Source organism: Sinocyclocheilus rhinocerous, unplaced genomic scaffold (genome assembly GCF_001515625.1).
Source record: "Sinocyclocheilus rhinocerous isolate Xijiao unplaced genomic scaffold, SAMN03320098_v1.1 scaffold256, whole genome shotgun sequence".
Classification (NCBI taxonomy): Eukaryota; Metazoa; Chordata; class Actinopteri; order Cypriniformes; family Cyprinidae; genus Sinocyclocheilus; species Sinocyclocheilus rhinocerous.
Window position 1 is genome coordinate 343217 of NW_015632036.1, and position 15171 is coordinate 358387.

Sequence of the window (15171 nt, forward strand, 5' to 3'; positions counted from 1 at the left end):
TCACCTTAACAAAAAAGTAGAGAAATGATGAACTAGGGAATAAATGTTTTGGAATGTGGATACTGCCATCTGCAATTACAGATTGGTTTCATCATTGCAGCATAGTCCTGACTTCTCAGTGGCTTTGGGTTTTGATCGTTAACCCTCTGCTCCTTCTTCACTGTCAGCTGAAGGATGGTTTGTCCAGATCAATTATTGTGAGTTCTTGCAGTTTGTCTGTGAGTCTCACGCATCTTCTCATGAGGAAAGAGGAGTTCTGGTGACCTGGATGTTGTCACGACCTATGCATGCTGCATGGACACATTTTTATACTTTCATGAGAAACCTTCTGACTGCTTGGGACTTAATACGAAAAGCACTGAGTACCTTTAGTTAGTGACCCTCTGTGTCTGGGTCACAGCCTCTACATACAGTACAAACATGTACAGCAGGGGCTATTTTAAGTTTTATTTTTTGTCTTTTAAAAAGACTTTGCAATTTAATATGTGGATAAGAGAAGCACACCAATGCTTTTTACAGAGCCTGTTGGGCAACAACAGCACCTCCCATTGAATCTTATGGGTACTACATATATATTCAGCCATTTTGAACATTATAAACTTGAAGTATAACATCTACCTGTGTGGCTATTAGCGACTTTCTCATATGTAAAGTAACCTCTTCTCTAACTCTTTAAGCCACCAAATGTGCTTAACCTGACCATCATGGGGTCAAGTGTTCAATATTACCATCTCTCTTGCTTTTAGTCATGGTGTGGATCACGCTGCCCTCCAGTGCTTCTGTAAGGGAAAATATCCAACAGTTTGGGTGCTAAAAATCAACACTTTACTGGTATGGCTTAAATTAAATGCCACCCAAGTATTGAAGTATTCAGTACTAGAGTTCTGCTGGGCTTTGAAATCTTCATTATAACCAGGTTTTGGTTATAGTGTCCGTGTTATTCCTTGGTTTGTTCATAGAAGTACTGCCAGCAGACATCTGAACAAGTAGGTTTTAATGATTCACTATGTATTTTGTATAAACATATGTTTGCTTTCTCATCTTGTTTCACTGTTCAGCTAGAGAGATCATAACTACAGACGTACATATGTAGCATAGTGAGGATGTAAATAAACAAGCGCTTGCCAAAGTTTGTGAATGGAACACCATACTGAAAGTGTGATGAGAGTTTATTTTCGAGATGTGCAGTGGTACTCAACCAAGGGGTCAGGGCCCACTAGGGGGCCTCAATAAGTTATATCAGATTATTTACATTTAGTCATTTAGCAGACACTTTTATCCAAAGCGACTTACAAATGAGGACAATAGAAGCAATCAAAACCAACAAAAGGGCAATAATATGTAAGTGGTGTGACAAGTCTCAGTTAGCCATACACGCGGTACACATAGCAAGGTTGTTTTAATAATAAATAAAAAGAAAGCAAGTAGATCGAATAGAAAAAAATAGGGAACGCTAGTGTTAGAGGGTGTTTTTTGTTGTTGTGATTTTGTTTTGTTTTGTTTTTTAATAAAAAAAAAAACAAGTCGAAAAAGAATATAGAGAATGCTAGTGTTAGAGGGTCATTTTTATAACAAATAAAAAGAAAACAAGAAGATAGAATAGAAAAAGAATAGAGAATGCTAGTGTTAGAGGGTCTTTTTTATAAAGAAAACAAGTAGTAAGAACAGAAAAATAATAGAGAATGCTAGTGTTAGAGGGTCTTTAAAAATAATAATAATAAAATAAGATGGAATAGAAAAAGAAAGTATTATTTTAACGATAAAATAATAATTCATAATTTTATAATTTAAAAATATTTTTTAATGATAAAAATGCACCCAAAAAAAGTACCAGAGGTAAATATCTCCTTAGATTGGAGGGCTTTAAATATTTTCTTGGACAAAGGGGGCTTTGAATCAAAATAGTTGAGAACTACTGCATTTGTGTGAAATCCAAGGGGCAAGGGGGATGGGGGGGAACTAAATCAAATGAAGTTTCAAATGGTTTGATAATACGACTGTGGCAGTTGAGAATAAGACTCATCTATGAAAACTATTATTTTTGTGATTACAGCAGTGGTGAAACAGCAGGGAGTATTAATTATTAATGATTTATTTGTTTTCCTTTTCTTAACTCCTCTTTTAGGATAAATGTGTCATTATGCCAATGAGGAAACTGGTGTTTGTATTCAGCAGCTGGCCACACCCTCCGCTTTGAAAGAACCTTTCACTACCTCTCTGCTCTTGACCTGGTCAAATCCACAGGGTGTCCCTCTGTTCTCTAAAATGCATGAAAATAGCAGAGCGGAGAAAAAGACTTCCATACATACAGTCAGATGGAGAATGTACTGTATTAAACTATGTTCCCTGTGGAAAAAGACGAAAGGAGCCATTTCAAGTCAATGTCTCAGGCCCCTCTAAACATACAGCGTGTATTGAATTTCATCTCTCATCAGCTGAAAAAGAGGAGGGGACTGAAACTATGATTTATAAGATTGTGGCGAACCAGACCAAGCTAGTTAAGTAAAACGTGTTGTTTTTCAAGAGTATAGGCACTCTTTGTACAAAGGTCTATTCTCAAGTCTGATTCACAGGCGCCCATATTTAAATATGAACTGTCACTTCTGGTTATATGTGAGAACCAGTGGTGTTCAGTGTCACTGATGTCAAACCATACAGAGACCGCATGAGTAGGCAAAAACTTTGATTTTGTAAACGGGGATTAACCCTTTAACCAGCGTTGCTTAGTTCTACGTAGCGCAAGATACTTGATGAAAACATATATATATATTTTTAAAAGTTGTTGCATCATAGTAATGATTCATAATTAGTTTTCACAGATAATTAGTTTATTCAGTCCTGAAATATTTAGCACATTCTGTTCAAAGGTCATACAATCATATATCTGGAGGAAGAAAGATGGCTCAAGTTACATTTGTAGCTGAGACTAGAACCTCTACTAACCACCTAAAGTCTGACGTGTTCATATAGTAAAAGATGAATGTGTTCCTTATGCTTTCCCATTGCTAACTTCAGGTTCCTGCATTCAGTCATCGGTATTAATGTAAACGAGGTGAAACTCATTCCTCAGGTTTTATTTAAAATGAATTATGAAGATATCGTGAATGTTGTTCTCTGGTTAAATTGGTACACATTTATAGTTTAAATCCATTTTTTTTGTAGATCCTTAAAGGGACTCAAAAAATATTAATTCTGTCATTGTTTACTCATCTTCAAGTCAGTTCAGACCTGAATTTCTTTCTTCTGCAGAACACAACAAAGAGAACTGGTCACCTTTGACATTCATTGTATAGACAAAAAAAACATTCTTAAAAATGTCTTCAATGTTCCACAAAAAGTAAGACATACAGATTTTGAACAACATGAGGCTAGGTAAATGATGACAACTTTCTATGCCTTTAACAAGGCGACTTCACCCAGTTTCGCTGAATTGAGATGACTGGATGATCTGTGCAGAGAAGTTCACTGCCTCAGGGTGAAATTCACTCAGTCAATATCAGTAGGTCATTTAAGGCCACCTAAATGAGAATCAAAAAGTTTAAGCCATCTTAGGGTTGCAGTAGTAGTCAGTTCAGGTGCTGTTAGCCTGCTCCTGTTCAAACAGAGCCATCGCTAGGTGTGATCGAGAGGCCAGCCCCTCGAGGTTACTGAGCACACAGCGGTGATAGATGTCCTCACTGAACCGCGGGTTACATTCTCTGTGCACATACTTCTGAACTAGTGCTGGCTCAACAGCCCGAAACACGTGCAGCCCAGAGTAACGCACAAAGATCTCATAGACGTCCATGCTCTCAAGCAACTCGTCATTGTCCAAAATGGAGACCGCATGAGTAGGCAAAAACTTTGATTTTGTAAACGGGGATTAACCCTTTAACCAGCGTTGCTTAGTTCTACGTAGCGCAAGATACTTGATGAAAACATATATATATATTTTAAAAAGTTGTTGCATCATAGTAATGATTCATAATTAGTTTTCACAGATAATTTGTTTATTCAGTCCTGAAATATTTAGCACATTCTGTTCAAAGGTCATACAATCATATATCTGGAGGAAGAAAGATGGCTCAAGTTACATTTGTAGCTGAGACTAGAACCTCTACTAACCACCTAAAGTCTGACGTGTTCATATAGTAAAAGATGAATGTGTTCCTTATGCTTTCCCATTGCTAACTTCAGGTTCCTGCATTCAGTCATCGGTATTAATGTAAACGAGGTGAAACTCATTCCTCAGGTTTTATTTAAAATGAATTATGAAGATATCGTGAATGTTGTTCTCTGGTTAAATTGGTACACATTTATAGTTTAAATCCATTTTTTTTGTAGATCCTTAAAGGGACTCAAAAAATATTAATTCTGTCATTGTTTACTCATCTTCAAGTCAGTTCAGACCTGAATTTCTTTCTTCTGCAGAACACAACAAAGAGAACTGGTCACCTTTGACATTCATTGTATAGACAAAAAAAACATTCTTAAAAATGTCTTCAATGTTCCACAAAAAGTAAGACATACAGATTTTGAACAACATGAGGCTAGGTAAATGATGACAACTTTCTATGCCTTTAACAAGGCGACTTCACCCAGTTTCGCTGAATTGAGATGACTGGATGATCTGTGCAGAGAAGTTCACTGCCTCAGGGTGAAATTCACTCAGTCAATATCAGTAGGTCATTTAAGGCCACCTAAATGAGAATCAAAAAGTTTAAGCCATCTTAGGGTTGCAGTAGTAGTCAGTTCAGGTGCTGTTAGCCTGCTCCTGTTCAAACAGAGCCATCGCTAGGTGTGATCGAGAGGCCAGCCCCTCGAGGTTACTGAGCACACAGCGGTGATAGATGTCCTCACTGAACCGCGGGTTACATTCTCTGTGCACATACTTCTGAACTAGTGCTGGCTCAACAGCCCGAAACACGTGCAGCCCAGAGTAACGCACAAAGATCTCATAGACGTCCATGCTCTCAAGCAACTCGTCATTGTCCAAAATGTCAGCTGCCATCTTTGTGCGTGCAGCCATATAATCTGCATTGTAAAAGCAGGCTTCTTCAAAGACGTGGCGGTCAAAGTGGCCATCGCGCAGCGCCTCGGACGCAAACGATGAAGCGGCGGAAGGCTGTTGGTCGCGGTAGACCAGAGAGGGACTGTACTCTTGAAAGTGGATCGGGAAGAAGACCTGCCAATTGCTGATAGCATTCATACGGCAGCGATTAAGGAAGTCAGCATTGACCTCGGTCCATACACTGGCCAAAAGGAACAGGGTGTCTACTGGGTGCTTCTTGGAGATGATGTCCATCAGCTTGACCTGTGAGGGAACTTCAGTCTTTACACTAATCCAAGGAATCTTTACATCACCGTAACGTTTCTCTACCTCACCAATCATGGCTTTGACACCTGCAAAGACATCTGTCTGACTGACTCTTTGGGCATCGAAGGGGTCATACACAAACAAGAAGGTGAGAAGAGCATTGTCATGGGTATCCAGAGCATTCATGACATACATGTCAAGGAAGTTACCCACAAAGTCTTGATCGTGTGCCGTCACAGGGAGGATCACCTGTACCCGTGTCGCTTCTGTTACATATGGCATTGGGATGATCTCAACAGCACTGAGCGGTTTCAGCAGACTCACCCGTTTGGCAATGACCTGACTGTGACCTTTCTGCGTAAAAGCTTCCAGGGCCAAATCCAGCACATACTCCATGCCCCGTGTGGGATCGAAGCGCCGGTACCCATTCAGCAGACGCCGCTTACGGAAGCGCAACTGAGGCTGATAGCGCTCGTTCAGACGGCCCACTGCTGTCTCCAGGACTGAATTAACATCTGCCCTGTCCGCACCTCGAAGCTCGCACTTTGGAGAGCTGTCGGCACATGAATAAATGTGCTCTTCGGTGAAGTATTCCCAGTTGATCACCTCAAAGCGGGTTTTGGGTCGGAAAGGTGGGTTGATTCCGATGGGCCAGGTGTCTCCGGCTTTGCCCTCTGGAGTGAGCTCACTTATGTTATTGATCTGGTTCTATGGCCAAAACAACAGAATAAGGAGCTGCAATAAATGTTAAACTGGTAAAGAGAACAAGTTCTCCTTTCTGTTATTTTTGATTTAGGCACAGTATGTCTATCAATTGCCTTTCCTCTTTCTTTTATTATGCAGAAAGGCAAGCTTTCTCCTTGAGTCAAAGTCATCTTATCCAATCTAAATGCAGTTGAAAAGCAGAGGTAGCTCATTTCAAGTTAATTTCCTGCTGTTATGTGATGCATGATGGCTGGCTGACAGCTGCAAACACCTTGCCCCATTACCTATGCAGCATCTTTGCCCAAACATGAAACGCTATACCAGGGGTGGCCAACGTGGGTCCTGGAGAGCTACAGTCCTGCAGAATTCAGCTCCAAGCCTAATCAAACACATCTGAACAAGCTAATCAAGGTCTAAGGGTTACTAGAAAGCCAAAAGGCAGGTGAGTTTTGATCAAGTTTGGAGCAAAATTTTGCAGGTCTGTGGCTCTCGAGGACCAACGTTGGCCACCCCTGAACTATGCATCAAAGCTAAGCATTACATTAAGTGAAATTTTATTTGGACTAAAGTAATGATTCATCTTTTTAAAATACAATGTAAATTCTTTAGTCTGACTGAAATCTAAAATGGTTGCTAAGTCAGACTAACATGCGTAGATAATGCGATTGTAACATGTCTTTGTCTAGCATGTCTTTGTTTCTTTGCTCCAAAAGACGTGTACTTAATCCTACAAATATTTGATTACACATTGTGTCATTTATTTAGATTAAGACTGCAGCTTGACTGAGTTGTAGCTCACAGAGACAAAGTCAGTTCCACATACAGCATGCATTTAATAAAAGTCATATTTGTGTAGGTGTTAGCGAGGCACAGCTTAGTCAAGATAAACTGAGGTCTTAATACATTCTCAAACTAAAGGTGCTGGTTCTGGATCAGGTTTTTGCATATGATTGTGCAGACGTGCCTAAGGGCAATGAACTTTAGGCAAGACACTACAGATGAACAGGCAAGACACTGTAACTAATAGATACACCATACTTTTCCCTGTTGATTAATCCATCAAGACGATGAGGTGCAGTAACATACCTGTAACTGCTGTATTTGTGTATAGGTCCAGTCCAGTTCAATCTGGTTATAGCGTTTATGTAGGCGATACATAAGGGCAGGTTCAGAGACAGGATGGACAGCGAAGGCGTTCTTAAACTGTGCACTGTCCTCACGCTCAGGGTCCACGTTCTTCTGCAGCTCAAAGTAACGGTATGTCATCTCCTACATGATTTTAAAAGATCACAACAACACTAATCATAATTCAGGTTAAAACAGATTCTCTCTCTTTGTGTGCTTTTGTTTTGGTCTGTAATTATAAACATAAACAAGCAACTGAAAATGACAAAGCACATTTCAGGAGAAAATGACACTGGGTTACTTAGACAAGGCTCAAACCACCAGTTTTAGTAAATAGGTTTTAGCTTTTCATTTACATCCTATTAAAAAAAAAAAACATTTCCCCACCTGATGCTTCTCCACACAGCTGAGACCCAGGTAATCGATGATGCAGCGACCAAGCCACTCGTCTGGCCTGACACTGAGGATATCATTTCGACAAGAGTTCAGGTGGGGCTGCAGTCGGGCTAGTAGGCTACGTGACAGCAGATACCCATATCCACCATGGCAATATCGGGCACGTTCTTCACCCCCGATAAACTCCTCTGCCCGTCCCATGTACATATCCTGTCCCGCACTAAGATGATTAACCAGCTCCACGACCCTTTCAGCTTGTGTGTATGTATCATCTTGTGCAAGGTAAAACCAGTCATACTCATTGCCGTGGTGTTGGTGGAGGTGCCGTATAGTTTCATACATAAGCCAGACGGGTCGGTCATCACCATGAGCAACAACAGCCATGCCATGCGGTGCCTTTGTGCTTCGAAGGCCAGTGAAAAAGAAGGTACGGTGGAAATGGTGGGCTACCGTTTTATTGACAGCCACCCCTAGTGTGTTGAGAGTGGCACGTGAGCTCAGGATACCCACCAGAAGGCGTTCTCGGATGCCCAGTTCTGTGTGGATGTAACGTGTCCTGTGGCAAAAAAACAAAAAGTAGAACATTTACCAGTATTTAACAGTTTAATTTAAGGGGATAAAGATCCAATTCAATTAAAAAGCTGAGTGAGACAAATGAGGGAGAACTACTATGATCTCTAAAGCAAACAGCTTCAGTGACCCTTAACCTCTGCTCTGGCACCCTAGTTTTGTCAACATAATTATTAATAAAATTGTATTTGTTATTGGTAAATTGAGGACAATGAAAATGGCAGAGTGTGCTCAACTCAAAAGATTTATTAAAACAGTCACTAATAGAAGTCAAAACATGACATGTAAAAGTTAAGACAATTGTGGAGATCAGCTGATATCATTTTTCTCACAACATGATTTTTGTTTACATGCCCAATAACCAATATATTTTTGTAATGCATTATATTTCATTATTAATAATGCCCTTCTCTTTATGCAAAGTTGTTTTGTAATCTAAATTGATGCCAATATTTTTTTAGCTGTTAAGCCTAAAATGATGAATAAACAGGCACTTTCTTATTTTTTAATCTTATTTAATTTACATAAAGATGCAACACAAACGGTTACTGATGTTTTAGTCCCAGTTGACAGAAGTGAGACTAAGAATTCCAAACATCTTTTTAAGTTTAACCGTTCATCATCTAAACCTCCCTTGGGGTACTGGCATGGCTGAACTGCATATGCAGCCGTGGGTGTTTTTATGAGAGGAATAATAAGAGATTCTATGTCTGTGGCTTCACAAAGTGGTGAAGAACTCAGCTGTAAGAAAAGCACAGGTGAGGCGAGGTGAAAAATACTCGACAGAGACCTTACTACTTACTGCCAAGTCAAACAAACCCCCCTCTCTAGTCACATTTCTATACCGACTACTGATACCAACATGATCCAAAGGTCATAGCTGATTTAATATCATTTTAAATACTTTTAAATCTACATAGCTCATTGCAATTTTATATGATGGCCTTCTTGTCTAAGTTTTTGAATAACTTGAATAACAACTAGCTAAAAGAACCATTTCTAACTGAGATTTCGGTCCTTTCATATAGGAAATGAAGCCAAACTGAACTGATATGCAGGGACTCACCTGAGGACTTTCTTGTGTGGTTTGTTGGGGTCCTTGTGATAGGGCACAACGCGAGGCTGGAAGTCCTCATTCCCATCTTGACCATCCTGGACATCCCTGATATGACCACTGTGTAGGAGTCTCCCATTGCCCAGCTCATCTCCACAAGCCTCATCGGTCTCCCCCTGCGTCCAGGACACCATCAGGAGGCTGAGGCTGCAGCCCAAAGAGAGGCCCAGGATGAGGGGCAGAGCAGGCCGGAAAACAGCCAGGAAAGAAGACAGGCGCATGGTCGAGCAGGGGCTCTGCAAGCCAGTCAATGGATGTCAAGTCTCGATAGGTCTCCTTAGAGAGCAGTTCAAGTAACAGCACAGTCTCGTTTACAGTGGATTACAGTAGAGGCATTTGACAGGGATTCTGTAAAGGTTAATATTTAAATTCCTGATACCATGCGTGCTCGTGTCTAATCATAACATGAGTAGTTAAGTCAGCGTTGATGTCTTCACAATCTGATTAACGGACGACGATGTCAAGTTCAGCAGCGAAAAGCCAAAACAAAAGGAAGAGCAACAGCAAACTGACCTGCCTCTTCACAGTCAGATGACTAACATCGGGACATATGGGTCTGATTTAACATCAAAACATGCAAAACCGACACACTACCACCCTCCATATAAATTAGTCCACTTTGATCTAGCCAGACATCCTCCTGCACGCAATATGCGCGAGCTGCATGCACGAACACATTATTTGATAATTACATTTACATTACTAGATGAGAAATCACCTCCCCTGGTGCACTTTCATGCACAGTTGACCTGAAATATTATAAAGTTCAGGATATCAGGGTGTAATATCCATTTTGTGGTCCGAAACAACTGATGATAAATTACATTCAATAAAAAGTCCTCCACTTTCTCGCGTAGCTTCGTAAGTTAGCTGTTTTGCTTGCACAGAGGCTGAGCAACATTAGCAGCCACCAGCGATATTTCCCCCAAAACACACTAATCCGCAGAGTGCGCTCACTTTGGATGAATTCCTGCGTCTCTTCCGAGGATCCGTTGAAAAATACAAAAACAATCGCGAAATGACTTTCTTGGCTTTGCTGTGAATGTCTCCAGCATCGTCGGTCACGTATCAATTCTTCCTACGGATGTGCTCAAGAGGAAGATTGACTCAATGCGTTAAAACAGACCCAAGGAAACAAGCAGCACTCGCACAAGAGTTCCACGTACACAAGAGTCCCGCTGCACGGATCTGCAAGAGCTGGCTGGCGCTCTCTCTGGCAGCGTGAACGAGGAGCTCCAGATTCAGGCCATCAAATGTCAAATAAGTGATTACAGCGAGGGGGCAGTGAGTGATATAAAAGAATAGCTACAAAATAAATCAAAAGGAAAAATAATAATAATAACAACAAAATAACTGCACAACAATTAGCTCTCAAATCTGATTTGTGTCAAAAAGTATCTATTCAAAAACATTCTTAAGGAAAAGTAAAATAGCACATTTAATAGTATTTATTTAAAAGTAAAGAATAAAAAAAATCTTAGCTTTAGAAATTATGAAATTTGAAGTAGATTTTCTCGGTGACCTTTTCAAGGACTCTGTCCTGACTCCTGACTGTAAGACTCTAGGACAACAGATGGTAGACTGACACCAATATCTTGTTACCAGAAATCTTATAGCTGTTTGGCATTTGAGTATTGCTTTAAGGATGGCCAAATGACTGTGTTTACTTCTGAATCAAGTTCATCTGCCTTTAGCAATGATCAAATTGCATTAGGTAAAAGACTTTGGTGTGGGCAATAATGAGACAGCTCTCTTCACAAAGATGAATGAGATACAATAAAACACAAACAGAAAAACTTGAAGTCATGATGCAATGCAGAATATCTTCTTTGATGTAATACGTATATACAATAATATATTATTAGGTATTTTATTGTCTGCTTTTTAGGCCAATGCCTGAGTTTCAAAAGGTCTCAAGTAAAATACAGATTCAGTTCTACTTAAAGGGGATAGTTTTAATTCCCTCATCATTTATTCAAAATATATAATTAAACTGAATGGTGAATGAGACTGTCATTTTGGCTTACATCTCATTTTTGTTTCACAAGATGGTGATTAAAAGTTGACGAAATATTTATTTTGGGGTCAACATATCGAGTATTGTAATTCTCATACATCCCTGCATGCACATGAACCCCTTTATTATGTTATTTTATTCTTATATTGCAATGTTTGGTAGTACATATTGTTCAGTTTTAACAAATCAAATGCCATTGTCCACAGTAGGCTACTGCTGTTTGCTGTGTTATTGTATATTTATCAATTAAGACTAGCACGTACTACCACTGCCATATACTCCTAGTAAAAACCTTATCTTTTAACCTTATCTAACCTTATCTCAGTGCTACTTTGACACTGTTGCCGCGGGTTGTTTTTCATGTCCGCGGGTGGAAGCGACTCCAATAACATGATATTTATCCCCTGGAATGCGATTTTTAGCAGGGAAACCCCGCGAAACGCATTTGGGCTAGTTTTGAGCAGCTATTGGGCGGGTTTTCTTGTAAAAACCTGGCAACCCTGGTGTGCGCGAGCCGCCGCCTGCCGGGCGCGTGTCAGAGAGCTGCGCGTGCGCGCTTTGCTCCTCTCAGAAAGGTACGGCTAGCCAGCAGCTGTTTTACTTTGTTTCCGCTTGTCGGTGTTTCCTTGAAACTTCCATTACGTTTACATTGTGTATGAGACATAAATATACTGCAAGTGAGGTAATATCCGGCTTGTACAGTTTGTATCTTAGCTCAACGCAAGGCCCTGAACGCCTCATGCTGTCATTTCAATCTGTCACCGATGTCAGGTGTAACTTAACCCTGATACAAATTAAACCATTCACGACTGTAAATTTATATCTTTTATACATATACAAAACGGTAAACCCTTCAACTCCAAAATAGAGATGTCAGTAAAGCGCTATAGTTAGCTAGCAAGGCCCTATGCCGGTGTTCTGTCATAAGAGATATATGAGTTTATTTTGGGGTTATTACAAATGTGAGGGTGTTCGTTTCATAGACATAATAAATACCTAGACGCCTCTTGGCCGCTTTGAGCCGTTGCTGCGATACGTCAACGCGTCCTCCATGTTTGTGAAGGCAAGACTGCCTTAAAGGGGTCATATGATGCGATTTCAAGTTTTCCTTTCTCTTTGGAGCGTTACAAGCTGATTGTGCATAGATAAGATCCCTGAAGTTGCAAAGACTAAAGTCTCAAAACCAAAGAGATATTCTTTATCAAAGTTAAGACTCTGCCACGCCCCCCTAAAACGGCTCATTCTAACACGCCCGAAAAACACAGCGGCCTAGCTTGAGCGAAAGCCCCGGCTTAGCGTGAACTGAGGCCGGGCAAGAGTGAGCTGAGGCGGCGGGGTCGAGAACGGCACGCCCGGCGGATGCGATGAATGAGCGGCAACCACATGTGACGGACCCTGGGCTGGATTCCGCTTCGTCCATGGTGAAAGTTGATGTATTCCCTCTGCGACCAGCACAGATCAGCTCTAGGCATGACGTAGCGGATATCGTCCTCTTTTGGAAGGCCAAACAAAGTACTTTTTCTTTCGCAGCAAACCACACAGTGTCTCCATGACATGGCGGCGTTTTATATGGTTTAATACTACAGCGAGAATAAAAGTTACGTCTTCTTTCTTTGCGTGAACATTTGGGCGGTGTTATGCAAATCTTCCCACATAGTGGGGTAGATATGTGGGGGCGTGTTCGAACGAGCCGTTTTAGGTAGGTGTGGCTAACTCTTAACTTTTATAAAGAATATCTCTTTGGATTTGAGACTTTAGTCTTTGCAACTTTACAGATCTTCTTTATGCACCAAGAGCTTGTAACACTCTAAAGAGAAAGGAAAAAATGAAATCGCATCATATGACCCCTTTAAAACTGCTGCTGCTGTCTTGGATGAATAGCGGTGTGACAAAGTCGAGCTGCAGTGACACGTTCTTCACATGAAAGTTACATGATTCATTTTCATACACTGCCACAGTTTAAGATCATATCAACCTCTCAAAAAACACTCAGAGGTCGAGATTGTCATCAACTAAAAATGGTTACCTAAGCCATTGGGAACTGTATGTGGGTATGAAATGTACCCCAAAACAGCAGCTATGGATGTTTTTCAAAGCGAGCAGTATTTGACCGGTTAATGCAATGCACAGAGTAATGGAAAAACTTACAGATTCCTATGAAGAATGTCCTTCTGTGATTTCACAAACCATTGCTTAATAGGATCTTAGCTGTTGATTTAGGTCCAATAAAGTGAGGTCAACTTAATGACACATTTATCTGTGTATAGTGGAACAGTAATTTATGAGTTCATGAGAGTATGAAAATATTATCATGTTAGATGTGGCATCACATTTTGAACAACCGATTACTGTACTCCACAGCCATGCCGTCAGATCTTGCTAAGAAGAAGGCTGCAAAGAAGAAAGAGGCTGCCAAAGCTCAACAGGATGTGAAAAAGCATGATGACGTGAACGGAGAAGGAGAGCTTCATGATGGCCAAGTGAATGGTGCAGTAACTAATGGGGAGACAAATGAAGGTGTGTGTGTTTATTAAAATGGTGCCAAAAGTTAGATGGAAAAAGATGTTTAGACCAGCGAGTATTCACCGACCCCGTGCATGTTAGATGTTCACACTCATAAGGCAGAGTCAGACACATAGCTATTCTGTAGCTATAATTTATTTTCTATGTCACAATTTCACTTTTCACCTTAGATATTGATGCTCTGACTAAGGAGCTGGATGAGTTTGAGATGCATAAGATGGAGGCACGGGCAGTGACAGGCGTCTTGGCCTCCCACCCCAACAGCACTGATGTTCACATCAGCAGTCTGTCACTCACCTTTCATGGCCAAGAGTTACTGAGCGACACAAGCCTGGAGCTCAACTCCGGCCGGCGCTACGGTCTCATTGGCCTCAATGGCACAGGTATGGAAGTCAAGTGACATTGCGATGTCATTATACTTCCATTGCTTCTCAAGCTTCATCAAGATTTGTACGTAGACCTGAGTCTAAAAGTTCATATGATTGGCACCATAGCTGGGGAAGCTCATGCTGCAGTGGTATTTACAGTAACCTATTAATTAACATAAGAGACTTGTGAACAAATATAACCAATTTTCAGAAAATTTGGGACATTTTGTAAAGTGCCATAAAAACTAGAATCTGTAATTTGTTAATTCTGTTTATGCCATGGTCTGTCTGAATACTCGATTCTGATTGGCTGGCAGGTGTTGATTAAATTTGTTTAACTGCACAGGTAGTTCCAGGTCAGTTTAATCACGTTCTATATTAATGCGCTTCCTATAAACATTGGTAACCATAGTAACATACAGTTACAGTTGAATAGTAATACAGCGTGAGACAGTAAAGTAAACATTTCCGATTTACTTAGCTAGGCTAAATGGATGATTTTCGCGTGTCATTTAGCTTATACGGTCATTATGGCAATTTTGATAAATGGGCAGAGGCACAAGATGAACTGGACGAACTGGAAACCGCGAACAAAGCGTTGTCACTTTAATTCGGCGCGTGCAGCACAGCAAAAATAGACTCGGTGCGAAAACGATCGCTGCACTGCTGCAGACGCACCGCACCTGGAACGCACTGACGGACCGCAACCGCGTGCAGTGTGAAAGCTCTAATCCGTTAACATGGGTGCGTTAAAAAAAACGCGCTTCTGAACTTAATGAGACATTGCGAGAATTTTATGCCTCGATCAGACGACTACCGGCCGCGAATACAGTGTTGCAAGCCTGAAGTGTATCAGAGCGGGTATTAACCGTTACATCACAAAACACAACATCATAAATGATAAAGACTTTAAATCAAGCAATGCCGTCTTTAAATCAATTATAAAGCGCTACAGGAAAAATGGAAAAGACACCAGCGTTCATCACCCTCGTATCACTGAGTCCGACCTGGAGAAAATTAAAAATTCACCTGCGCTCTCCCCATTCACACCCATCGG

General features: G+C 40.8%; 2 protein-coding genes across 3 annotated transcripts; one reads left to right on the top strand and one right to left on the bottom strand.

Moving 5' to 3' along the window:
• Window positions 1-2852: 2852 nt before the first annotated feature.
• On the bottom strand, window positions 2853-10525 carry LOC107742122 (chondroitin sulfate glucuronyltransferase-like). Of its 2 annotated transcripts, XM_016555011.1 has the most exons (5): window positions 9159-10525; window positions 7514-8078; window positions 7088-7270; window positions 4934-6004; window positions 2853-3772 (listed from the first exon to the last, which is right to left on the bottom strand). In XM_016555011.1, the coding sequence occupies exons 1-5, from the start codon at window positions 9425-9427 to the stop codon at window positions 3572-3574; spliced, it is 2289 nt and encodes a 762-aa protein (XP_016410497.1). In that variant the 5' UTR covers window positions 9428-10525; the 3' UTR covers window positions 2853-3571. The 2 variants fall into 2 exon arrangements, with proteins under 2 accessions (XP_016410497.1, XP_016410495.1); XM_016555009.1 differs by lacking the exon at window positions 2853-3772 and having other exon boundaries at window positions 4003-6004.
• A 1199-nt stretch (window positions 10526-11724) lies between these two features.
• Window positions 11725-14548, top strand: LOC107742124 (ATP-binding cassette sub-family F member 2-like). The gene is made up of 3 exons (XM_016555014.1): window positions 11725-11798; window positions 13585-13740; window positions 13917-14548. The coding sequence occupies exons 2-3, from the start codon at window positions 13587-13589 to the stop codon at window positions 14144-14146; spliced, it is 384 nt and encodes a 127-aa protein (XP_016410500.1). The 5' UTR covers window positions 11725-11798; window positions 13585-13586; the 3' UTR covers window positions 14147-14548.
• The last annotated feature ends 623 nt before the right edge of the window (window positions 14549-15171 follow it).

Bases quoted from the DNA above. Each gene is read 5' to 3' on its own strand.
- LOC107742122 (XM_016555011.1), bottom strand. From the start codon at position 9,427: ATGCGCCTGTCTTCTTTCCTGGCTGTTTTCCGGCCTGCTCTGCCCCTC. The intron at 7,271-7,513 runs GTGGGGAAATGT...AAAATCATGTAG, and splicing joins GCTGTGTGGAGAAGCATCAG to GAGATGACATACCGTTACTT. The intron at 3,773-4,933 runs ATCTTTGTGCGT...GACGTCTATGAG, and splicing joins AGAGCATGGACGTCTATGAG to ATCTTTGTGCGTTACTCTGG.
- LOC107742124 (XM_016555014.1), top strand. From the start codon at position 13,587: ATGCCGTCAGATCTTGCTAAGAAGAAGGCTGCAAAGAAGAAAGAGGCT. The intron at 13,741-13,916 runs GTGTGTGTGTTT...TTTTCACCTTAG, and splicing joins TAATGGGGAGACAAATGAAG to ATATTGATGCTCTGACTAAG.